Source organism: Podarcis erhardii (genome assembly GCF_964252035.2).
Source record: "Podarcis erhardii genome assembly, chromosome: 13".
Classification (NCBI taxonomy): Eukaryota; Metazoa; Chordata; class Lepidosauria; order Squamata; family Lacertidae; genus Podarcis; species Podarcis erhardii.
This window is the reverse complement of record NC_138502.1, coordinates 43776235-43802380: the sequence shown is the minus strand read 5'-3', so window position 1 is coordinate 43802380 and position 26146 is coordinate 43776235. Positions and strand designations below refer to the sequence as shown.

The 26146-nt window shown below is 48.2% G+C and overlaps 1 protein-coding gene across 1 annotated transcript in view; it reads left to right on the top strand.

Moving 5' to 3' along the window:
• CNTNAP1 (contactin associated protein 1) overlaps positions 1-22129 on the top strand; it is a 44935-nt gene extending 22806 nt beyond the window's left edge. Inside the window, exons 11-24 of the mRNA XM_081837606.1 lie at positions 530-636; positions 727-846; positions 4530-4733; positions 6891-7047; positions 7440-7567; positions 7704-7871; positions 8794-9012; positions 9747-9986; positions 10892-11128; positions 12587-12714; positions 14148-14241; positions 16880-17116; positions 19223-19273; positions 20571-22129. Coding sequence (XP_081693732.1) covers positions 530-636; positions 727-846; positions 4530-4733; positions 6891-7047; positions 7440-7567; positions 7704-7871; positions 8794-9012; positions 9747-9986; positions 10892-11128; positions 12587-12714; positions 14148-14241; positions 16880-17116; positions 19223-19273; positions 20571-20830 — 2350 coding nt within the window. The 3' untranslated portion in view covers positions 20831-22129. The remainder of the gene's footprint in view (positions 1-529; positions 637-726; positions 847-4529; positions 4734-6890; positions 7048-7439; positions 7568-7703; positions 7872-8793; positions 9013-9746; positions 9987-10891; positions 11129-12586; positions 12715-14147; positions 14242-16879; positions 17117-19222; positions 19274-20570) is intronic.
• The last annotated feature ends 4017 nt before the right edge of the window (positions 22130-26146 follow it).

Genomic DNA, 26146 nt, shown 5'->3' with positions numbered 1-26146 from the left:
TAGGAAAAGGGGGAGGAAAGGGAAAAAACCCCGCAGGAACTCGCAAGACGTTTTCGTCTCGCGAAGCAAGCCCATAGGGAAATTCGTTTAGCAAAGCGCCTCCAAAACGGAAAACCCTTTCGTCTAGCGGGTTTTCCGTCTTGCGAGGCGTTCGTCTTGCGGGGCACCACTGTATTCCGCCCTGTATCCAGAGGTCTCAGGACAGCTCACAGAACACAAAACCACAAAATATATATACAAAATAAAAACAACAACCCAATTGCCATGTTTTAAAAGGGCATTGGATGCCAATCAAATCCACCAAAGGCCTGGTTAAAAAGGAACGTTTTTGCCGGGCACCTAAAGGTGTATAATGAAGGCGCCAGGCAAACTTCCCTGGGGAGAGCATTCCACAGATGGGGAGCCGCTGCAGAGAAGAGCCCCATTCTCCTGTCGCCACCCTCTGGACCTCTTGAGGAGGAGGCCTGGATCCCTGCTGCGATGGGAAGTCCCTTTCTCTGGTGTCAGCTTGCTTCTCATGTTATGCCAGGTGCACTCCCAACATGTGTGAACATGGTAGCCGCTGCATCCAGTCCTGGGATGACTTCACCTGCATCTGCGACTTGACGGGCTACAAGGGGGAGACCTGCCACACACGTGAGGCCCTGAGGATGGGGAGGGGAAGGGAGAGCTTGAGGTGCTGACCACACGAGCGCTGACCACTCACTTCCTTCTTAAACCTTGCAGCCGTTTATAAGGAAAGCTGCGAGGCCTACCGACTCAGCGGCAAAGTGTCTGGAAACTACACCATTGACCCGGACGGCAGCGGGCCCCTGAAACCTTTTTACGTCTACTGTGATATTCGAGGTATGGGGGAAATGTGTGGGATACTGGTCTTTTATCAGGGCGCGTTCAGTGCAGGGTGGAATAGGCACAGCGGCGAAAAGAAAAGGAAGCCTTGGAGTTTATGCAGAGAGCAAAGCCATCATCGCTGAGCAAAACAAATGAGACTCTACCAATATATTATTTAGATGCCCAAGCAGCCCAGGCACTGTGCAAAAACTGTTGAAAGAGAATATGTCAGAACCTGAAAGCTTTACAACAGAAATCTTCAGCTTGTAATCTAAATTTTGCAAAGGGGTAGTGTATCATTTTTATGTGCTGAATATCGGCAAGCAACGCCCTTTCCTTTCCTGGAACGCTACTTTTCAGTATTGTTGCTGATTTATGGAATGTGGCATCGCATGAAAAAACATTACCGGTTGTATTTTGTTGCTCGTCTAAATAGCAACAAGTGTTGCGGCGGAGAGCGCTTTTAAAAAATGGAAAATGGAAAATGAAGCATAATGGAGGTGAGAGGTGTCAGGGACTGGCTGGACCGAAGAGGAGTGGTGGGAGCCCCAAGAGAAACCCCAGAGGAGGAAGGATCAGAGCCCAGGGATTGGTGGTGGGACACTGAGGAGAGGTCAGAGGGAGAACTGGACGCTGAAGGGGCAACGGGGTTTAGATTAGATTAGATAAATTTATTGTCATTGTCCGCATATACACAGTATACACAACAATGAAAATCAAACACCCAAGACCGGATTCACATACACATTTGCACGTATCTCCAACACTCTCATCCTATTCAGACATAATCTATTAAAACATACATAATCCAGAATATAACACAACCTATTAGAAGCATAGCATAACCTAAAACCTATCTCATTCCTTACTACTCACTGCTTGCTATTTCTTACAACTGGCCCTGAGATCATTATTTAGTGCAATCAGAGCTCTTGGATAGAAACTATTCAGAAGGCGTGTGGTTCGTGTTTTCATTGTCCTATATCTTCTGCCCGAAGGCAACAGTTCAAAGAGGTTGTGAGCAGGATGGGTGGGATCTCTCAGGATATTGTGTGACTTCTTCAAGCTGCGAGACGTGAAGATCTCATCCAGGGTTGGTAGTTGGAGCCCAATAACATTCTGGGCAATTTTAATTATTCTCTGTAAAGCTTTTTTATCCATTCCAGAGCTGCTCCCATACCACGATAATATATTATAGGTTAAGACACTCTCAATGGTACTATGATAATAGGACAGAAGTAGGTGCTGAGATAGATTCAATCCTCTGAGCATTCTCAGGAAATACAACCTCCCCTGCACCTTCCTCACAACCATATTAATATTTGCAGTCCATGAGAGGTCCTCAGAGATGTAAGTGCCCAGGTATTTAAAACTACCAACCCTCTCCACCTCCTCGCCATTTATGTGCAATGGTAAAAATACACTTTTCTTTCTCCTAAAATCAATTATGAGTTCTTTGGTTTTTTTGGTGTTAAGCATAAGATTATTTTCTTTGCACCATTGAATTAACCCCTGTACTTCTTTCCTATAAGCAGCCTCATCATTCTCACTAATGAGCCCCACCACTGTTGTATCATCCGCAAATTTGATGATTGTGTTGGACTTATACAGTGGGGTGCAGTCAAATGTGTACAGGGAATAGAGAAAGGGGCTTAACACACACCCCTGAGGGGCTCCTGTGCTTAATACTAGAGTAGAAGAATAGTAAGGTCCCATTCTCACTGTCTGCGGCCTATCGGTCAGGAAGTTCCTTACCCACAAACAGATCTTCTGATGTATACCCAAATTGGTCATTTTAAGGAATAACCTGTCTGGTAGAATTGTATTAAAGGCAGAACTGTAGTCCACAAACAACAGCCTTGCGTAGGTTCCCTGTCGTTCTAGATGACTCAGTACAGTATGGACAGCGATGGAAATAGCATCATCAGTAGATCTATTTCTTCTGTATGCAAACTGGAACGGGTCTAGAGTGGATGGAAGACCAGCCTTAATATAATCTAGCACCAATCTCTCAAAGCATTTCATAACGACAGATGTTAGGGCTATTGGTCTGTAGTCATTGAGAGATACCACCACTGACTGTTTAGGGACTGGCACTATAATCGATGTCTTCAGGCAGGTAGGGACAGAACCTTGCAACAGGGATAGATTAAAAATGTCCGTAAATACACCAGCTAATTCTGCAGCACAGTCCCTAATAACTCGTCCCATAATTCCATCCGGTCCAGCTGCCTTCCTAATATTAATGCTCCGAAAAGCACGTTGTACGTCGGAGGTCTGTAATAAAAGTGGTTGTTTATCAGTAATAGTTCCTGATGATGTGCTGGTAGCCGATGCTGTAGTGACGGTGGTTCCAGTTCCCACCTCAAAACGACTGAAGAATTGATTCAGCTGATCAGCCAGGTGCGCACTGCTGTTAGCCAGTTCGTTTTTAATATTTTGCCCTGTAATTTGTCGCAGGCCTTGCCATACACGACGAGGGTCGGAGCTCTCAAAATGCTTTTCGATCCTCCGGCAGTACATGGCTTTGGCATCCCTAATGCCCTTTTTCAGTTTGGCTCTAGCTTCTCTATACTGTTGCGCATCGCCAGAGTGAAAAGCAGCATTCCTTGCCTTTAACAGAAGATACACATCCCTGTTTAGCCAGGGCTTGTTGTTAGGAAACACCCGTATTTGTTTGGTGGTAGTAACGACATCAATGCAGCTTTTGACATAGAACAGTACTATTGAAGCGTATGTGTCCACATTATTCTCCACAAAAAGTGACCATTCAGTGTTCCGAAAGCAATCTTGAAGTTGCTCGGGTGCACCTGCTGGCCACACTCGTATCTCTCTAGTTGATGGTCTAATTCTGCGTACGAGAGGTCTATATGATGGTATCATAAGTAAGGATATGTGGTCTGACTGTCCCAAATTGGGCAAGGGCTTGGTCTTGTATCCATGCATGATGTTGCTATATACTCGGTCTAGGGTATTTCCCCCCCTAGTGGGACAATCAACATACTGGTGGAACTTAGGAAGCACAGTGAGCAGGAAGAGCCAGTGACAGGGAGCAGTTCAGACTCAGAGGATGAAGCAGAGGAGGGGGGTTCAAGAGGCTGATGAAGAATCCAGGGAGTCTCCCTCTTCAGCTGCAACAAGCTCCCCTGGTCTCCAAGAACACGCAGGATAATGAAGAGAGCAGAACAGAGGCTAGAGGTGTGCAGCTGCAGTTTGAGACTGCTTGGGAAACATCTGGGAGAGGAGGAGCCTTAGACGGGGTGGAGGGCAGGGGCCTTCAGTCCTGGCAACTGCTCTGGCAAGACCTACTGGGAATTGTTGCTGAGTTGTATGCCGTATCCTTGAATAAGGAGTTAGCTTCACGGGCAATTGCCTCTGCCTCTCTGTACTGAGCTACATCAACTCGAACCTTGACGAGTTGCGGTGCGATTCCTAGCATCTCGAAGTAGGGACGGGGTTACCCAGCCTGAAATCCTGCCTACCAGTGTAGACAGCACCAGGCTAGGCCGATCGATCACTCAGCTTTCATAAAGTCTTCTGCTGCAGGCTGGCTCTGTAGTCTGGCTACAGAAAGGCCTCTCTGCCTGTCCTCGAAGGGTTTCCACAGCCAGCCCTGCAGGCCACTGTCTCCATTGCATGGGGGGGGGGCAGTTGTTTTTCCTGTCACACACTCGTTTTGCACCCTTTCTGCCTTCCAGAGGACCGGGCTTGGACCATCGTCTGGCACAATCGATACTGGGTCACACGAGTGACCGGTTACAGCCCTGAAAGGCCTTTCCTGGGCACTGTGGACTACTGGAACGCCTCGTGGAGCGAGGTGTCGGCTCTGGCCAACGCCTCAGAGTACTGCGAGCAGCAAATTGAGTTCCGCTGTTACTTCTCTCGCCTGCTCAACACCCAGAGTGAGTGACCAGATAGATGGAGCAGCACGGCTGCACCCTCGGGTGCTGTGTGGGTTTCACTTTTAGCACCTGCTAGAATTTGAAATTTGCTAAAATCGAACCATTCCAGGCAGCTTGTTGCAGAACCTGTGGGTTCTGGCTGCCTGTGTTTCTCCCAAGAGGGAAACTTCTAAAGTTAGGCTCAGGTTTTCGGTGGGTGCCCTGCCCCACTTTCTGTGCCATCGTTCCCCAAGTTGGTGCCTTACAGCTGGTGCTGAACTACAGCTCCCAACATCCCTGGCCATTGGCCATGCTAGATGGGGGTGATGGGCATCGGAGATGGGGCTCTGTGTGCAGGCAGCCACTCAGAAGGACTGTAAAGGTAAAGGTATAGGGACCGCTGACAATTAGGTCCAGTCATGACTGACTCTGGAGATGTGGCGCTCATCTCGTTTTATTGGCCGAGGGAGCCGGCGTACAGCTTCTGGGTCATGTGGCCAGCATGACTAAGCCGCTTTTGGCGAAACAGAGCAGCGCACAGAAACGCCGTTTACCTTTCCACTGGAGTGGTACCTATTTATCTACTTGCACTTTGACGTGCTTTTGAACTGCTAGATTGGCAGGAGCAGGGACAGAGCAACGGGAGCTCACCCTGTCGTGGGGATTCGAACAGCCGACCTTCTGATAGGCAAGTCCTAGGCTCTGTGGTTTAACCCACAGCGCCACCCGCGTCCCTCCCAGAAGGACTGTAGTTCCAGGTAAACTACCTGTTTCTTTCAGTTGGGTCCAAGGGCTGAGCCAAGCCCTGGAATGCCACCTGTTCCAACACCTCTCTTGAGCCTGCCTTCAGATGATTCACTAGGCATTGCTCACTCCACTTTGAGGTTGATCTTTTCCTCCACCAGGACTAGAAACGTGAAAGTATTCATGCTCCCCAAAGAAGCATGGGAGCATGAACTTTCAAGTTTTGGGGAATTATAGGGACAGAACTACCTAAAATTGTATAGAATTTTATTTATGTATGCTACTATAGCAGCAAGAATGCTACTTGCCCCCAAGTGGAAAGAAGCAGAAATCCCAGTAAAGGGAGAATGGATGCAAAAACTCATGGAATATGTAGGAATGGCAAAACTTACTGGAGGAATAACAAAATCAAGATAGCAAACTTTTTATAAAAGAATGGAAATAAACTGACCTATGGAAAATGTAACCTGAAAAAAGAGACATTGTGCATACATTTGTAAACCAAGAAAACCACACACACACACACACACACACACACATATATATATATGGAATATGGAAATGGTTTATTGGTTTATTTACAGATAAATTGCAAACAGATAAAAACATTATCAGGATTATTGTAACAACCTGCAGTTCCACAAGAGTGTATATTTACAGTAGATAATTAAATGAGCAAGTGAAATGAATTTGGATATGCAGAAGATATTAAAAAATAATCATAAGGAACCGCAGAAAGGGAAGAAAGTTGAATGTTGAAATGTGGAATTGATTGTAAAACTAATGAAATGTATAAACTTGAAAAGTATATATATATAAAAAGTATTCACGGCTGAAAAAAATTCAGGGTCCTGAGCTTTGCATTACCTGATGGCACAGAATGCAGGCAACCCCCTTAAACAGAGGAGATCATTACTAGGAAGAGATCTTCAGGTTGTTCTAGATATCTGAATGAAAACACAAGTTTGGTATGCATTGGCAGCGGAGTGGATCAAATGGACCTCTGGCCTGATTCAGCAGGTGATAGTTTTGCCGCATAGCTGTCAACTTTCAGATTTGAAAATAAGGGATCAGCAGCCTTGAAAATAAGGGATCAGCAGCCTCACCTCTCCCGGGGACAGTCTACGGCAGTGTTTCCCAACCTTGGGCCTCCAGCTGTTTTTGAACTACAATTCCCATCATCCCTGACCACTGGTCTTGCTAGCTAGGGATGATGGGAGTTGTAGTCCAAAAACAGCTGGAGGCCCAAGGTTGGGAAACACTGGTCTACGGGATATCTAACAATCCGGGATAGCAGTGGGAAGCAGCGGGAAACGGCGCTGAATAAGGGGATTTCCTGCAAAAAAAGGGAAGGTTGACAGCTATGTTTTGCCGTCTGCCTGAGAGCAGGCTCTGTGAGATCTCCCGCTGACTGGCTCTCTTGTTCTTCCTTAGCTGGGATGCCGCTGAGCTTCTGGATGGGCCGAAACGAAGAGCGCCATTACTACTGGGGGGGCTCTCCCCCAGGGCTGGGGCGCTGCGCTTGCGGCATGGATAAGAACTGTGCCGACCCCCGTTTCTACTGCAACTGCGATGCGGACCATGCCATGTGGTGAGAGAGAAGGCGGCCCTCTTCCCTCCAAGGAGGGCCTTGGGTGGTCATGGCGGTGGGTGCGAAACGTATATCCCTAACTGATAGCGGGCCCAGTTTCCCACAACCATGGTGTTATGTACTGAAGTTCTCACCCTGGGCCAGCAGGGGGATACTGTAAATAGTTCAGGTCCACATGCAAATAAGGGATCGAAAGTGACGTTCAGTGATTGGATAGTTACAGAAAGTTGTTACAGTTGCGTTGTAGTGGAGCTCTATATAAGCAGGCTGGCTGAACCCTTCAGTTCAGTTCTGTTCTGGCCTCTGAATAAACAAGAGCTGTTTGAAGAATCGCTGTGTCGTCTGATATGTTCACCCACAACTTAACACATTGCTCTCTCTCTCTTTTCCAGGCGGGCGGATAAAGGGCTGCTGAATTTTGTCGACCATCTTCCTGTCACACAGGTGGTGATCAGCGACACGAACCGTACCGGGTCGGAGGCCCAATTCTACGTGGGCCCTTTGCGTTGCTATGGCGACCGTGAGTAGCGGCCTGAGGATATGGATGCCGTTCCCTCGTGTGTCTATCGGAACGGAAGGAGGGCCCCTGAGGGAGGCCGGGATGGGGCTCGCACCCATTTTACATGCACTAATAACGGACTTTCTACAATTTGCAGGCAACTCTTGGAATACCGTTTCTTTCGTCCGAGGAATGGCTTTGATCTTCCCCACCTTCCAAGTCAACTACAGTCTGGATATCAGTTTCTTCTTCAAGACTTCTGCCCCCTCTGGCACTTTCCTGGAGAACATTGGGCCGAAGAACTACATCCGTGTGGAGCTTAACAGTACGGAATCGTCATTGAAATGCCAATCAGTATTGATCCAGAGTAGATCCCAATGTATAGTTAGCAGAGTAAGAACTTAAACACATTGGAGGATTCCCCAAAAATAGACAAGAAATAGACAAGAGGCAATTACCGTATTTTTTGCACCATAACACTCACCTTTTTCCTCCTAAAAAGTAAGGGGAAATGTCTGTGCGTGTTATGGAGGGAATGCCTACGGGTGGCATGCCTACGGATTTTCCTCCTCCAAAAACTACGTGCGTGTTATGGTCATGTTATGGCACGGGAAGCAGGCGGGGGTATTGTCCGGGCAGGGACAGGCAAAGTGAGCTGGGCCATCCACATCACCGCAGCAGAGAAGCACGCTCACTCAGCCGCAGTCTCGCTGTCCTTGCTCGGAGAGGAAGGGGGTGGGAGGAGAGAGCATGACTGGAGGGGATCGAGCAGGGGAAGAAAAGCGGCTTAGTCATGCTGGCAACATGACCCGGAAAAACTGTCTGCAGACAAACACCGGCTCCCTCGGCCAGTAAAGCGAGATGAGCGCCGCAACCCCAGAGTCGTTCACGACTGGACCTAATGGTCAGGGGTCCCTTTACCTTTACCTAGACGAGGAGAGCAGTGGTAGAGTCACGTTTATGATGCGCAGAGCTTGGGATGCAAGCGCACACCACGCAGCCGAGGAGATGGTGTGTTGCAGAGCCAGGAGAGAGAGCTCTCGACTGCGGGAAAGCATCTAGCGCCTTCCCGCCTCTGACGGGCGCTGGAGGCACGCAGGCACCAAGCCCCCGCTCCGCCTCGCTTACCTCCCTGCTCTCCCCTCCACGGACTCTCCGCTTGGTGCCCTGGCTCGCCGCGCCACTACACCCAATGCTCCTGGAAGGCAGCTGTTGTGTGACACTTCTCTCCTGCTGCTGTTTTCTAGCTACCCGAGATCTGGTATTCATATACGACATTGGCAACGGGGACGAGAACCTGACAGTTCACCGGGACATGCCCTACAACGACAACGAGTGGCACGAGGTCAGGGTGGAGATCAACGTGAAGCTCGCTCGGATGCGGGTTGACCGGATGCCCTGGGTTGTGCGAGCGGCCCCTCCCCAGACCTTCCTTCACATGAACCTCACAAAGCCTCTCTATGTGGGTGAGTGAGGATGGGCAGGGTGGTCTGAAAGAAAGAAAGAAAGAAAGAAAGAAAGAAAGAAAGAAAGAAAGAGGGAGAGATACCCTATTGGACGACACCGTCAGAGGTTCTTTCATTGTTGATATCCTCAAACTAGATCAGGCTCAATACAGCTTACTCATCAATATGAAAAAGCTCACCCAGCTCAGTTTTGTAACAGGCAAAATCTCATTTTTGTGTGTGGGTGGGTGGTGAAAATCTAGCTTTATCACCTTCGCCATCCTCTTCATTTTATTTGTTAAAAACTTTATTTCCATAGCTAAAAACTTCTAGGTTAATTTTTTTAAAAAAAATTTTTTATTTGATTTTACATGTAAAAAGCTATCACATTACCAAACGCATCACCATATATAGAGATTTCTCTGAATCTCGAAACTCCCCCCCCCCATCCCCTCTATGGGTCCTGTTGTCAACATTTATAACTGCATATTATTCCATAATTTTGTATCCATAGTGTTGGTTACATTACAAGTGTGATTAAAATCCTGCTAATGTTTCCATCTGCTGACAGTGGTCTCCTAGATAAATTACAATTTCCCACCATTCTTTTTAAAAGTTCTTGTCCAGCTTCAAAGGCAACGGACATTACAAAAACACCTTGCTGTTTTCCACTGGGACCGGAACACTTAAAACGAGCTTGCCTAGATCCAGCAAGGCAGCTGTTAATGTTTTCATTTCCTGTCCCCTTTTCTTAGGCGCTGCCGAATACTACCTGCGCCCCTTCTTGGGCTGCTTGCGGGGCCTGCGCATGAACGGGGTCACCCTCAACTTGGAGGGGAAAGCCAACGAGACAGAAGGAGTGCTTGTGAACTGCACTGGGCATTGCCGGAACCCTTTGGTGCCGTGCCGGAACTACGGCACTTGCCTCGAGGCCTACAGCCACTACACCTGCAACTGCTCGGTCTCTGGCTTTGAAGGACCTTTCTGCAACCTGGGTGAGAACCATAAACAAGTCCGGAAGGTTGGGATGAAGTGGTGAGGCGAGGAGGGGGCAGGACGGAGAAGGCACGGCTGATTTTTCCCCACCTTCGCCGCATCAAGCAGTTGGTCCCTTACCTCTCCCGCCCCGACCTGGCCACAGTGATCCATGCGACGGTCACCTCCAGGCTTGACTACTGTAATTCGCTCTACACGGGGCTGCCCTTGAAGCTGACCCAGAAACTCCAGAGGGTGCAGAATGCTGCAGCGAGGCTCCTCACGGGGTCTCTGCCATGGGAGCATATTCACCCAGTGCTTTTCCAGCTGCACTGGCTCCCGGTGGAGTACAGGGTCAGATTTAAGGTGCTGCTTTTGATCTTTAAAGCCCTTCACGGCCTAGGACCCTCGTACCTACGGGACCGCCTCTCCCGGTATGCCCCACAGAGGACATTGAGGTCCATAAATAGCAACACCCTAGAGGTCCCGGGTCCTAAGGAAGTTAAATTAGCCTCAACCAGAGCCAGGGCCTTTTCAACACTGGCTCCGTCCTGGTGGAACGCTCTGTCTCATGAGACCAGGGCCCTGCAGGATCTGATTTCTTTCCACAGGGCCTGTAAGACAGAGTTGTTCCACCTGGCCTTTGGCTTAGAATCAGTTTGATTCCCTCCCCCTCTTACTTTTTCCTTTCTCCTCCTGTGAAGAGGCTGCATCTTAATGTTTTGATGTTTTAATGTTGTATTGTAATCTTGTTTTTAAGTTGTATTCATTCAACCTGTTTTTATTATTGCTTGTTAGCCGCCCTGAGCCCGGCCTTGGCTGGGGAGGGCGGGGTATAAATAAAATTTATTATTATTATTTTCCTTAGGCCTTTGACTCTCCGCCTAACCATTGCCGTGTTCCCCCATCTATTCCCCTTTTGCAGACATTGGCGCCTACTTCGAGCAAGGCACCTGGGTACGCTATGACATCATGACGATGCCCTTGCACGTGGTCCGGGAGTTCTCCAACATTCTCCACCAGCCGATTCAGCCGCTCCCTGGCTACAACCTAACCAGGGAGGATGTGTGGCTTAGCTTCCGCACCACTTCGGCCCCCGCCGTCCTGATCTACGTCAGCACCTTTGTGCACGATTACATGACCATTTTGATCCGCGAGGACGGTGAGCACCACGGGAGCTAGCCCCGGGGCCCTCCGAATCTGGCCTCTTTCTTGTTGACAACGCATCTTGCCATGGCGTCGCGATAGTTCATAGAATTGTAGAGTTGGAAGGGATTGCTCCCAGGGGTAATCGAGTCCAGCCCCCCCTGCAACGCATGAATCTTAACTACAGCATCCACAGCAGATGGCCTAATAATGATGATAATAATAATAATATGATATTATTTATACTCCGCACATCTGGCTGGGTTTTCCCTGCCACCAGAATACAGTAGTACCTCAGGTTAAGTACAGTGGTGCCTCGCAAGACGAAATTAATCCGTTCCGCGAGTCTCTTCGTCTTGCGGTTTTTTCGTCTTGCGACGCAAGCCCATTGACGGCTTAGCGGATTAGCGCTATTAGCGGCTTAGCGGCTTTTAGCGGCTTATCGGATAAGCGGCTTAGCGGCTTAGAAAAAGGGGGGGAAGGGAAAAAAACCCGCAGGAACTCGCAATACATTTTCGTCTTGCGAAGCAAGCCCATAGGAAATTCGTTTTGTGAAGCACCTCCAAAACGGAAAACTCTTTCATCTAGCGAGTTTTCCGTCTTGTGGGGCACCACTGTACTTAATTCGTTCCTGAGGTCCGTTCTTAACCTGAAACTGTTCTTAACCTGAAGCATCACTTTAGCTAATGGGGCCTCCTGCTACCGCTGCGCCACCGGAGCACGATTTCTGTTCTCATCCTGAAGCAAAGTTCTTAACCTGAGGTACTGTTTCTGGGTTAGCGGAGTCTGTAACCTGAAGCGTATGTAATCCGAGGTACCACTGTATTAAAAATGCGATTTGCTCATTGCAAACAGCTGGAAGTAGGTAAATTTTGATAATAAATCTGCTTTGCAGTGGGGGTTGAATAAATTCGATTGCAACTGTAGTTCCAGATTTGCCATGTTTGTGATGAGGGTTGTCTTGGAAATGATGGTTGCCCTCCATATGTCCTGAGGGAATGCCAAATCATTAAAAACTTCCCTAAACATCTGTCTTCAGATGTCTTCTAAAAGTCAGATAGTTGTTTATTTCCTTGACATCTGATGGGAGGTTGTTTCACAGGGTGGGTGCCACTACCAAGAAGGCCCTCTGCCTGGTTCCCTGTAGCTTCACTTCTCACAGAAGGTTCTTGGAGCTGGACCCCAGTGTCAGGGCTGGATGATGGGGGTGGAGACACTCCTTCAGGTCTACAGGGCAGAGGCTGTTTAGGGCTTTACAGGTCAGCACCAACACTTTGAATTGTGCTCGGAAATGTACCAGGAGCCACTGTAGGTCTTTCAGGACTCAACACTGAAATGTTCAAAAGTTTCTTTGGTTGTTCCGGCCACACTTGCTGTCGCACCAGCATGGCACCCCTTTGAGAGCTCTTGTTTCAAAGGAGGAGGCTATCTCCTCCTTGCTGTCCCCTTCTACCTGTTGCCATTTCCCTTGCAGGCATCCTGCAGCTGCACTACCAACTGGGCGCCCTCCCTGCCATCTACCCCCTGAGCACACGCTCTGTGGCCGACGGACAGCCACACAGTATCAATGTCACACGCGTCAATCGAACGTTGTACACACAGGTAAGGGGGCCCCCTCTTGCTGCACGAGTGGGGAGGGGCCTGCAGAAAGGCGTTGTGCGGCGGAAGGGACCTGGAGCCCCCCTGTTGTTGCTTGGCTCCCAGCTCCCATCAGTCTCAGTTGAGTGATGGAGGCCGCAGTTCAGCAATGCCTAGAGGACTACACATGGTCTTCACCTCTGGCCCTGTGGCTCTCTCACTGTCTGGAGGGAGGGAGGGACTCTCGGGAGAGTAGCCCAGCAGCTTTCTGCTCTGCGGAGTGTGGGCCCGTTGGTGTCATGCGGACAAATGATTAAATAATGCAGTGCTTGGCTTCGTGTCTCCAGGCACACATTCCCAGCGTCTGGAAGTTCTGAGATAAGGTGCCAGGTGCGCTGGGTTGCCATAGCAACACTAGCAAGGCCAAGTGTATGTCTTGCTGAGTCATTTACCCTTCCATTAGTCCAAGAATGCCTAGGTGTAGAAACAGGTATAACAGGCATTGTTTTTATGATGTATGCCATATTGTTCTGTCCTGTCTGGATACTGCCCTGTTTCCATGGGAGTGTCTGACTCTGTATGTGAGGAAGAGGCTCTGTGTTTTACGCAGCAGCGTTACCTAGCAGGGAGATAGTGTTACCAGATCTCTCTGTACATATGTATCTTTACTTCAGAGACCAGAAGAACTCTTATATAGTATATAGCTGGGGCTCCACGTACTCTGCTGATATATCAAACTGGTTGTTGAGGTGTGGGGAACACAACCTTCCACAAGTAGCCCACAGGGCCTGGGACAGCGCTGGGAATGGCTGAGTTATCCACTGTAAAATAATAATAATACTACTAATACTAATACTAATACTAATACTAATACTAATGTTAGTATTATTTATAGTCCACTCAACTGGCTGGGTTTCCCCAGCCACTCTGGGCAGCTCCCAACAGAACATTAAACAGAATAAAACTTCAAACATTAAAAGCTTCCCTAAACAGGGCTGCCTTCAGAGGTCTTCTAAAAGTCAGAAGGTTGTTTATTTCCTTGACATCTGGTGGGAGGGCGTTCCACAGGGCGGGTGCCACCACCAAGAAGGCCATCTGCCTGGTTCCCTGTAGCCTCACTTCTTGCAGTGAGGGAACCACCAGACGTCCCTCAAAGCTGGACCTCACGTCTGGACAGAACAATGGGGGTGGAGACACTCCTTCAGGTCTACTGGGCCGAGGCCGTTTAGGGTTTTAAAGGTCAGCACCAACACTTTGAATTGTGCTCGGAAACGTACTGGGAGCCAATGTAGGTCTTTCAGGACCGGTGTTATGTGGTCTCGGCGGCTACTCCCAGTCACCAGTCTAGCTGCCGCATTCTGGATTAGTTGTAGTTTCCAGGTCACCAGTCCACTGTTCTCTGTGAGGGTATCCTAATCAGCCTTATAGTATATCATCTCTTTTCTTCCTTCCTTTAGTTGGATTATTACCCAGTCCAGGTGTACCAGCTCTCCCTCTTTGTGGATGGCAGACTTGACTCGCCCAAGGCGCTCTATCTCGGTCGTTTCATGGGTGAGTGAGAGTCGTGGGTCCATGCCCAGCTCCTTGGGTGGGCCAGTCAGCCTTCAGCTGCCCTGGTTCCTTCCAGTTACTTTGGATTCCCAACCCATGGCCAGTGGCCAACATCTAGAAAGCTCCAGATTGAGGGGGGGGGGTGCCTGCTCTACATAAGTTCACCCTGACACCCAACTCTGCTTTGCTTTTAGGCTCACAAACATAGTTCTCTCCTCCTTCCACTTCCACATTTCTGGATTCTGCCCTGTCCCTCGAAACAGCCTCTGTTCTCCTCTTTCCCCTGTGTTCCTGGAGACCCCCATTCCTTCTAATCGCCAACCTGGGAGTGCCTATCAGTTCCAAAGCAAAATGTGGCCACCCCAAAATGAGGAGATGGCCTCTGCATCCTCAGGGGCCTCCCTTCGGTATACGGAAGTTTGTTGTTTTATATATATGCCCGATAGGGAACTGTGAGCTTTGATACTTACCGTATTTTTCGCTCTATAGGACGCACTCCCCCCCCCCTCCAAAAATTAAGGGGAAATGTGTGTGCGTCCTATGGAGCGAATGCAGGCTCCTTGGCTTCAGCGATAGCAACGCGAAGCCTCTGAAGCGCAGAGGGAGCGTTCCCTCCGCGCTCCGGAGGCTTCGCGTTGCTTTTGCTAAAGCCTGGAGAGCGAGAGGGGTCGGTGCGCACTGACCCCTCTTGGTCTCCAGGCTTCAGGGATAGCCGCCTGAAGCCTTTGGAGCACAGTGGGAACTTGCGCTGCGCTCCAAAGGCTTCGGGTTCCTATTGCTGAAGCCGGGAGAACAAGACTCTTCTGGCTTCAGGAGAGAGGAAGAGCTGCGCAGCGCCCCTTCAGCCAAGCGGGAGGAGAAATGGAATGGGCTCCGTTTCTCCTGCTGCTTCACTGAAGGGGCGCTGAGCAGAGAGGGGGAGAATTTTTCCCCTGTTCTCCCCCTCCTATGGTCGGGTGCGTCCTATAGAGTGAAAAATACGGTAATAGAATTTGGTGGCAGCTGAGTCTGTAAAAGGAGGAGAAGGGTCTGACGCAGAGGCCGGCACCCTGGGGCCTCCTCTAAGGCAAATGGGGAACTCGTTTCTTCAAAGAGCCGCCATCGCCCGAGCGCCTCTGCTCTTCTGCTGCCCTCCTGCTCCCCTTTTCACGTCTTTTCCTTCCACCCCACTTTCTGCAAGCTCTCCCCCCCCCCACTTTCCCTTTCCTTTCCCCCTTGTTGCATCCTTCAAACGCAGACCTCTCTGTATGAACATTCTGTAACGGGGCTGGAAATGATTTTGCAGGTTCTGGGCTGAATAAATTATGCAGATCATATGAATTTTGCATGCGCGTCCTTAATTTGCATAGCATGCCCTTCTGTCGCTAGATGGGGAAAGGAACAAAGAGCCCCTTTCCCCCTGGAGTGCTGCCTTACTTCCCGCCAGACATTGACTCCTAAGCCTGTCCTTACAGATCTCAAGGCTTTTTCAAAAACTGAAACGGCTGACCGTTGTCAGTGCTTTTGATTTGGGGTAGTTTTCATTTCATTTCATTGAACAACCTGTTTTATTACATACATTTAAACCCATTGACACACACAATTTCTTTTTCAAATTTCTAAATTACATTTCAAAACACTCATTTCAACAACCATAAATCAATGACTTCCCTTCTTCTCTTTCCGTGGTTCATTTTGCATCCTATACATTCCCTGAATATTTTACATGAACTAAACCATTCAGTAATCCATTTTTACATCCCTCAAAACTTATTTACACTGTTGAATTTATCTTAACACTACCAGCGTTTTTAAATGAACACAAATTTCACCCAGATATTCAGTAAACATTTTCCAGTCTTCTTTAAACGTGCATTCTTCTTGTTCTTTTATATTCTATATGTTAAGTCTGCAAGCTGCTTTTATTCCATCAATTTAAGTTGCCATTCTTCTTTGGCTGGGGCCTCGCTCATTTTCCAAGACACTGGCCGTGGTAGTGGCATACATACTGTAGTCTTTTTTGACACCTGGGAATTTCCCTCTGAATTATCCCCAACAAAAAGGACTCTGGGGGTTTTTTGAGGGAGGATCATAGAATAGAATCATAGAATCATAGAGTTGGAAGAGACCACAAGGGCCATCGAGTCCAACCCCCTGCCAAGCAGGAAACACCATCAGAGCACTCCTGACATATGGTTGTCAAGCCTCTGCTTAAAGACCTCCAAAGAAGGAGACTCCACCACACTCCTTGGCAGCAAATTCCACTGTCGAACAGCTCTTACTGTCAGGAAGTTCTTCCTAATATTTAGGTGGAATCTTTTTTCTTGTAGTTTGGAACCATTGCTCCGTGTCCGCTTCTCTGGAGCAGCAGAAAACAACCTTTCTCCCTCCTCTATGTGGCATCCTTTTATATATTTGAACATGGCTATCATATCACCCCTTAACCTCCTCTTCTCCAGGCTAAACATGCCCAGCTCCCTTAGCCGTTCCTCATAAGGCATCGTTTAAAATTTAATCCCCCCCCAATTCATTATATATCATTTCCCTGATTTGGGGTAGTTTTTTTGGGGGGGTTAAGGTTTGAGGGGGAGCTGAGGAAGAAGCTGATGTCTGTTTAACCCTGTCCTGTCCTGCTCTTCTTGTCTTCCATGGTCCACAGAGACGGGCCTGATTCACCCGGACATACAAAGATACAACACACCGGGCTTCACAGGTTGCCTCTCAGGAGTGAAATTCAACAGCATTGTGCCTCTGAAAACCATCTTCCGGGCCAGTGGCAAAAATCCCATCCGCCCCTACAGCATCAAAGGGCGGCTGGTGGAGTCCAGCTGTGCCTCTATGCCCAACTCTTACGTCGAAACGCCACCGGAACTTGACCCCTGGTACATAGACCCAGGTAAGGTAGCATTTATGGGGAAGGAAGGGCTGGGGGCAAGACTGTGCTTACTTGGGGGCGAGGAAACCTCTTAATAAATTTAATAATAATAATAAATGTTATTTACACCCCGCCCTCCCCAGCCAGAGCCGGGCTCAGGGTGGCTAACATCAATAAAATCACAGTAAAAACATATTTGGGGGGGGGGGAGAGGAAACAACTAATTTAAAATACAGTGGTGCCTCGCAAGACGAAATTAATCCGTTCCGTGAGGCTCTTCATATAGCGGTTTTTTCGTCTTGCGAAGCAAGCCCATTGACAGCTTAGCGGATTAGCGCTATTAGCGGTTTAGTGGCTTTTAGCGGATCAGCTGATAAGCGGCTTATCAGCGGATCAGCTGATAAGTGGCTTAGGGCTTAGGAAAAGGGGGGGAAAAGGGGGAAAACCCCGCAGGAACTTGCAAGACATTTTCGTCTTGCGAAGCAAGCCCATAGGGAAATTCGTTTTGCGAAGCGCCTCCAAAACGGAAAACCCTTTCGTCTAGCGGGTTTTCCGTTTTGCCAGGCGTTCGTCTTGCGGGGCACCACTGTACAGGTTAAAATGCAGCCTCATTTTAAAAGTAGCCCATAGATCAAAACCATAAGGGGAGGGAAACATAAGGGTCAGACTGAGTCCAAACCAAAGGCCAGGCGGAACAGCTCTGTCTTGCAGGCCCTGCGGAAAGATGTCGAGTCCTGCAGGGCCCTAGTCTCTTGTGACAGAGTGTTCCACCAAGTCAGGGCCAGTACTGAAAAGGCCCTGGCCCTAGTTGAGCCCAATCTAAACACCTTGGACCTGTTGTCATTTGTGGACCTTAAGGTCCTCCGCGGGGCATACCAGGAGAGGGGCTCCCGTAGGTACGTGGGTCCTAGGCTGCATAGGGCTTTAAAGGTCAAAACCAGCACCTTAAACCTGACCCTGTACTCCACCGGGAGCCAGTGCAGTTGGTAAAACACTGGATGAATGTGATTCCACGCCAAGAACCCCGTAAGGAGCCTCGCTGCGGCATTCTGTACCCGCTGGAGCACCCCTAGCCTTCCTTCAAGTGTCCAAGGTGATGTTTGGGCCAGAACCCTTGGACTAATCTACACTGGTGAGTTAAAACATTAAACAGTCGTACCTTGGTTCCCGAACGGCTTAGCTGATGAACAAATCGGCTCCCGAACGCTGCAAACCCGGAAGTAAGTGTTCCGGTTTGCGAACGTTTTTCGGAAGCCGAACGTCCGACATGGCTTCTGCTTGAGGGCAGGAAGCTCCTGCAGCCAATCGGAAGCTGCGCCTTGGTTTTTGAACCGTTTCAGCAGTCAAACGGACTCCTGGAACGGACTAAGTTCGAGAACCAAGGTACCACTGCAAATGCGTTATCAACATGTGACACCAGAGGGCGCTGTCGTCAATGTAAAATTGCATTGAGAGCTATATGTTGTTTTATTTTGAGCGTTTTTGCAATCACAATTTAAATCACTAGTCAATAAGACCTGATTTAAATCTTTCTTTTTTTTAACAGAAAGACTCATTATTGCTGGTATCATCTTAATATTTACAACTAGAGGAAGGTTTCATTTTTGGAATAATAAATTTTCAGAGTAGTTTTTACAGTTATATCAAATATTACTGATTTGGTTATACTATTAGAAATACATAGACAGATAATTAAGAAATTATTGTGAGGTTTAATGTTAACTGTTTATATTTGGACAACTTTTGATCCTTGTACTTTATTGGAAGGAGATAAATAATCATTTCCTTAATAACAATTTATTTAACTAAAACAATAACATATAGCATATGTTTGTTAACTGATGTGATTAAACATTCTTTAAAAAAAACTTACGAGTTTTAGCACACATGAAAAACTTAAAACAAATCCTTATTTCCTGATGAATAGCCTTTGGCCTATAATGTAACGTAAAAAGAAAACTATCTTTAGAAAGATTTTCCCTCCAAAAGCATTTTATTTTAAAAATCTGATTTAAATAAAAACAAAACCCTGATTTAAATAAAAAATCCAATTTAATTATTTTTAAAATCCGATTTTTTTAAAAAATCATTGATTTTTATTCATCCTGGTCCTCTGTGTCCTTCCAGTTGACTTCCTGTACATCCACGACGATGGCTGGATCGCGATCATCATTGGAGGTGAGTGGGAGACCAAGAGGGTTGCTAGGAACTTTGGCCCAAGAGCAGCACCATGGCAGCTTTGAGAGCTCAGATTTAGATGCTGACTGTGGCCTACCGTGCTACAGCCACACCTAAGAACGGAGGAAGCCACAGGATGCCACGTCCGACCACGGGTCCACCTAAGGGCTCAGCACTGTCTGCGTGGGTTGGCAGTAGCTCCCCAGGGTTTCAGATGCAGAGGGGGACATTCCCAGCCTTAACCTTTAAAACCCTAAACGGCCTTGGTCCAGTAGACCTGAAGGAGCGTCCCCACCCCCATTGTTCTGCCCGGACACTGAGGTCCAGCGTCGAGGGCCTTCTGGCGGTTCCCTCACCGCAAGAAGCCAAGCTACAGGGAACCAGGCAGAGGGCCTTCTCGGTAGTGGCACCCGCCCTGTGGAACACCCTCCCAACAGATGTGAAAGAGAAGAACAACTACCAGACTTTTAGAAGACATCTGAAGGCAGCCCTGTTTAGGGAAGCTTTTAATGTTTGATGCATTAGGTAAAGGTAAAAGGACCCCTGACCATTAGGTCCAGTCATGACTGACTCTGGGGTTGCGGCGCTCATCTCACTTTATTGGCCGAGGGAGCCGGCGTACAGCTTCTGGGTCATGTGGCCAGCATGACTAAGCCGCTTCTGGCAAACCAGAGCAGTGCATGGAAACGCCGTTTACCTTCCCGCCAGAGCGGTACCTATTTATCTACTTGCACTGGTATGCTTTCAAACTGCTAGGTGGGCAGGAGCAGGGACCGAGCAACGGGAGCTTACCCCGTTGTGGGGATTCGAACCGCCGACCTTCTGATCGGCAAGTCCTAGGCTCTGTGGTTTAACCCACAGCACCAGCCGCGTCCCCGTTTGATGCATTCCTGTATTTTAATATTGTGTTGGAAGCCGCCCAGAGTGGCTGGGGAAACCCAGCCAGTTGGGCGGGCTATAAATAATACAAACAATAATATTTATTATTATTTTGATGATGATGTGGAGAACTCAGCCATTCCCAGCACTCTCCCAGCGCTATTATTATTATTATTAGTAGTAGTAGTAGTAGTATTTATTAATTATTATGAATTATGAATCATTATGAATCATTATGAATTATTATCAATTATTATCAATTGTTGTTGTTGTTGTTATAACTGGAGAAGCTGGGAGTTGAACCTGGCACCTGCAGGCAACCCATATGGTCTACCAAGGAGCTATGGCCCTGCCCATGTGTAGCCTCGCTTCTGGGTTATTCACGTCCTCCCCCTTCACTCTTGCCTTTTTCCCTCAGTGATTTTCTTCCTGCTCCTGCTGCTGGCGGCCGCTCTCCTCTTGATGTACCTGCACCATCACCGCTACAAGGGCTCGTACCACACCAACGAGCCCAAGGCCATCCAGGACTACAACAGTAGTAGCAGCAGCGGTGGCGGCGGCGGCGGCGGCAGCAGCAGTGGCGGCGGCGGAGCCCCTCCCGTCCCGCCGGCGAAGCCTGCCGCCTCGCGGAAGGATCAAAACTTGCCGCAGATCTTGGAGGAGTCCAAAACCGAATAGCCGACCGGAGCCAGGAGCACCGATTCCTCCCTCCACTGGTGCTGGCTGCAGCCTTTTGGCAAGACCAAACCCGAACTGCCAACTGTGCCACTTTCTGGGAAGCCGACCTTCTTCCCCCCAACAGCCCCACTGCGAGACGACGGCCCTCCTGGTGCCTCTGCCTTGTTTCACCTGCACATCCTGTGGAGTGTTGCTGCATCTTCCGGTTGGATCCAATAACCGATGGGCAGGTGTCAATCAAAGGTCCCCAGCCTGAGTTTTTTTTTTCTTTAATAGCCTGATTCTCCCCAGCCCCGTTTCTCATCTCTTGATCAGGCTGGTGCCTAAAAAGATGCCCAAATGATACCTGAGGGTGGTTGTTCCTCGACCCCCAGAGCTATTAAGTCTCTCTGCACTCCTCTTTCTGGACCGCGCAAAGTCTCCTTTGGAGTAAAATTGGGGTGGCAGAGGTGACGCATGACAGGCTGTGCCCAGACTTCCTCCAGGCCAAACTCCACAGATCCTTGCCATTTGAAGAGAGACACTGGACGGTCAATATTGCACTTTCTTCTTTTTATTTTGTTTTTACGGAACAAGGGAAAATGCAACGCAATATCCATTCTGGCCTTTTCACGCGTGACTCACTAGCACATAGTCTTCCTGCTTAATTGCTTAGCATTTAATTAAAAAACAAAAAAAGCCATTAGTCGAGCCATGCGATATAGCATATTTTAGATCTCGGCACGTTATATTGTGCCCTGAGAGAAATCCAATGTGCAATGTAGGTACCTGCCTGCCAGTATATATAAAAATATATATAAATATAAATATATTTCTGTGTGCAGCTGCAGCGCATGGAAGGATCACTCGCACTTTGCTACCACTTTGCTGCTTTCGTAAATCAGGGTTTTGAGAATTTTAAGATTCTTTCTACCTTCCCTTCTTCCCTTTTAGTTGTGGGTTATTAGACAGACTAGTTTTTTTATTCTATCGGTTTGTATAAAAAACACAAAAGCAGAAGTCTGATGTTCTGTTTTTTCAAGTGAAGTGATGTGGTCTGTGTGGTCTGTAGTTTGCTACTTCGGGGAAGGAGGTTTTGCTCTCGGGTAACTCTTCCGACCCTCTTCCTCCCCCTACCTTTTGAAAAGCTAAGTTCACTCGTGAAATGTTAAGAAGATAAAAACTGTGTAGCAGAAGCAAAATGGATTTATTTTATCCAAAAGCCCGGGGCTATTCCGGAGCGGTTTATTTTTTCTAAGGAGCTGTTTGTCTGGACAAAACGTGAAGGTTACCTAAATAAATAAATGTAAAGAAAGTTAAGTCAGGGCGATGACGACGTGATCCTGTGTCATTTCGTGGGGAGGTGATGGTGTGAAGGCTGTTGTTCAAAAGTATCTAAATTATGAATTGAGATTTAACAGGCAGCCCTCCAGCAGTTCTCAACCTGTGGGTCCCCAGATGTTGTTGGACTACAAATCCCATCATCCCTGAGCACTGGCCTTGCTAGCTAGGGGTGATGGGAGTTGTAGTTCAACAACATCTGGGGGCCCACAGGTTGAGAAAGGCTGCAGGCCTAGTCCAAGCAACCACCAGCATTGTGTTAAAGGTAAAGGGACCCCTGACCATTAGGTCCAGTCGTGACCCACTCTGGGGTTGCGGCGTTCATCTTGCTTTATTGGCCGAGGGAGCCGGTGTACAGTTTGCGGGTCATGTGTCCAGCATTACTAAGCAGCTTCTGGAGAACCAGAGCAGCGCACGGATACACCGTTTACCTTCCTGCCCGAGCGGTTCCTATTTATCTACTTGCACTTTGATGTGCTTTTGAACTGCTAGGTTGGCAGGAGCAGGGACCGAGCAACGGGAGCTCACCCTGTCGTGGGGATTCGAACTGCCGACCTTCTGATCGGCAAATCCTAGGCTCTATGGCTTAACCCACAGCGCCACCTGCGTCCCGAGGGTGTGTTAGGATGGTTCAAAATCTCCACTGTTGCAAAGTTCCTGCTCTAGACTCACGTTCTTTTTGCACATAGAGAATCGATGTGCTGGGGTGAGAACAGCAGCAGCAAAACCGGCTAGAGCTGCCCTAGCTATGCAAGGCAATCGGATCTCACAACACATAAAAGCTGAAAACCCGGACATTGTTTGTTGCAAAGGCCAGCAGAAAATGTGTGGCTCCTATGGTGAATAACAGGGTGAAGAGACCTTGGCTCCTACAGCTAACACTAGAATGATGGGCACCCCTTGCCCTGAACTCTGCATTAAGGCAACAGCTTTCTTAAGCCGACTGAAATGTCACAAAATAGCATGCAAGCTCTCGGTTCCCCAGAACTCTTCATCAAGTTAATAGTTAAAAACAACAACACCAGCAACCCATAAGCAGGTGAGGGGGGGAGGGTGTCTATATTTCAGTTTCGTTTCCCCCCAGTCTTCAAAGTCTGTTCTTCCCTTTTCTGCTGCAACTTGTACTTTTTTTTAATTTAAAAAAAGGTCCTCATGAAAATTCATCGTGTTGAAGAGAGGATGGAATCGCCCGTCGCTGTAAATGCGTTTCCTCTTCCCAGACGGCCTAGATGTATCCTGAATTGCGCAAAATGTCTGCTACTTCTCCCCAACGGTCAAAACTCCCATTGTTCTAGGTGCGTTTTGCGACAGGGAATTTTGTTAACGCGAGCAGTTTCTGAGCTCTGGGCGCAGTACTGAGCCTAAGATTTCAGATTAAAACTGCTGAGTGGAAGGTAAGGAGGACCTTTTTCTGCCTCTCCACCTCCAGCTACTCTCTGAAGACTGGAAGAGAGACCTTCTTAAGAATATTAGGGGGGTGGGCAGGGGAAGGACCAGACCATGTGAAAAATGAACATAATATTTTAGCTGCAGTTCGTTCATTCTCAGCTTTGTATTCTTGTTATAAAGCGCACCTAGACATTCCGTTGTTGTGTCCATAACCTAGGTTGAAGGTACCATTTAGCTCCTAGCTTTCGTATCTCAGTTTCTAATGGTGCTACTCTGCCATGCCATCTCAAAACTCTTACCAAATGCCCACACCTTCCACTTTTCTCTTTCCCTCCTGCTTTCTCTCTCATTGGATTTTTTCTTACCATCTAGCGTTGTTGTTGTTGTTTAGTCGTTTCCGACTCTTCGTGACCCCGTGGACCAGAGCACGCCAGGCACTCCTGTCTTCCATCGCCTCCCGCAGTTTGGTCACTCATGCTGGTAGCTTCCAGAACACTGTCCAACCATCTCGTCCTCTGTTGTCCCCTTCTCCTTGTGCCCTCCATCTTTCCCAACATCAGGGTCTTTTCCAGGGAGTCTTCTCTTCTCATGAGGTGGCCAAAGTATTGGAGCCTCAGCTTCACGATCTGTCCTTCCAGTGAGCACTCAGGGCTGATTTCCTTCAGAATGGAGAGGTTTGATCTTCTTGCAGTCCATGGGACTCTCCAGAGTATCCTCCAGCACCATAATTCAAAAGCATCCATTCTTTGGCGATCAGCCTTCTTTATGGTCCAGTTCTCACTTCCATACATCACTACTGGGAAAACCATAGCTTTAACTATACGGACCTTTGTCGGCAAGGTGATGTCTCTGCTTTTTAAGATGATGTCTAGGTTTGTCATTGCTTTTCATTGCCACCTAGCCTAGGGAAATCAAAAGCTTGCACACCAGTTCATGACATTTCAGTCAGCTTAATAAAGACACTGTCTTAATATGGGTCCCCCCCCTCTTATGGACCTTTATTTGTAGGGTGACTGAGATGAAACATTCCTTTGGGTACCTCTGACTTCCTAAGGCAAGCATTTTCAGAGACACAAACCACACGCGCAATACAAAACAAAGTAGAAAGCACATCATCACCCCCCACTTTTTTGTCCTTTCCCCTCTGCTGTGAGACCCTATATACCAGTATTTCCCATACTCCAGCTGTTTTTGGACTACAACTCCCATCATCCCTAGCTAGCAAGATGATCGGGGTGCTGGGAAGCGTAGTCTAAAAAACTGCTGGGACCCAAGTTTGGGGAACGCTGCCGTATGCAAATGTCACGGGGATGATTCTCAGGGTCCCTTCAAACTCTTCAATTCTATGCATGTGTATCTCAAGCTGTTTATGCATTACTCAGTTACAGCGCTGTCATCTCGAAACATGTACGTACTGTCCTGTCCCTCGGTCTCCTGAGGGTGTGGGAAGTGCCAGGGGGAGGGGGTTAGACCAGATCTCTCTATTTGGGCCCCAAACACCCCTGCTCTTCACCCTCCTCAAGTGTTTTTGCCTGCCCTTGGCCTGCGCTAATACTGCCTGCTTGCTTGGATGGGTGGAGAGGACACCATGTTGCACAGAGAGGTAAGTATCCCAACGACTGCTCTATCAACTTTTGCCCGCAGGCTGAACAAAGGCCCCGATCACCCCCCGGGTCAGACAAACGGTCACTCCAGCTTACTGTCCCCAGGCAAGCTGGAAAAGACACAGACTTAACTCAGCAGTCACTACAACTTTATTAAGACAAAACTCTTACAAGCCATAATATATAAAGTGCACATAAGTTGCCAGCAGCAAAGCACAGAGACACAAGCAGCCAGAGGAGTTGGAGGAAGAGGCCAAGACAAGAGCGGCTTTGAGAGGAATTGCTCTGCCCCCCACCATTTCTCCAACACAAGAGCAGTTCCATTAAACTTCCTTTTGGTGTGTGTTGTGTTGTGTGGAAGTAAGCATACAAGTTCACAATGCTGCATGCTAAACCTGCTCTCGTTACCACGCTATAAATGTTCTGGGAGGGGAATGGAGGCCTCTGCCCCGGCCAACCTCTGCGCCATGCCTCGAAAGTGTCAAGCGATACAGGCTTGCATTATAAGAGGGAACAGAATGCACTATGGATGTGAGGTCCAAACACCCAAACAGCTGCACAAACAATGCCTTTTTATGGGTTAAGGTACTTTTGCAACGGAGATGAGCAGATGAAGCGCCTATTACTATAGGCCCAGCCAGCCCCTAGCAAAGTATTAAAACTTGCATCACCTTAAAACCAGTGGCAGGTTCAGCACTGGATAGCTCCTTTCTAAAAGGCAGCAGCTCAGTTTGGCACTTCAAGCCATTGGTCAAATCAGAGAGTTGCAGACCTGCCCACTGCAGTCTGCCCCAGGAACCATATTCTCCTTAATCTAAAGTTGGGTGCAGAGGTAGCTGAGGAGGAAAAGTGCATTTGCATCTGTTTTATTTAGCTACAACCCCATAGCTAATCTCACACTCCAATTCCACCTTCCCTGCTACCAAAAATGACTTGCTGCTATGCAGATAGCAATCCGAACATTAGCCTCCTTCATGGCTTTAGGCAGCATTTAACGCAGTGT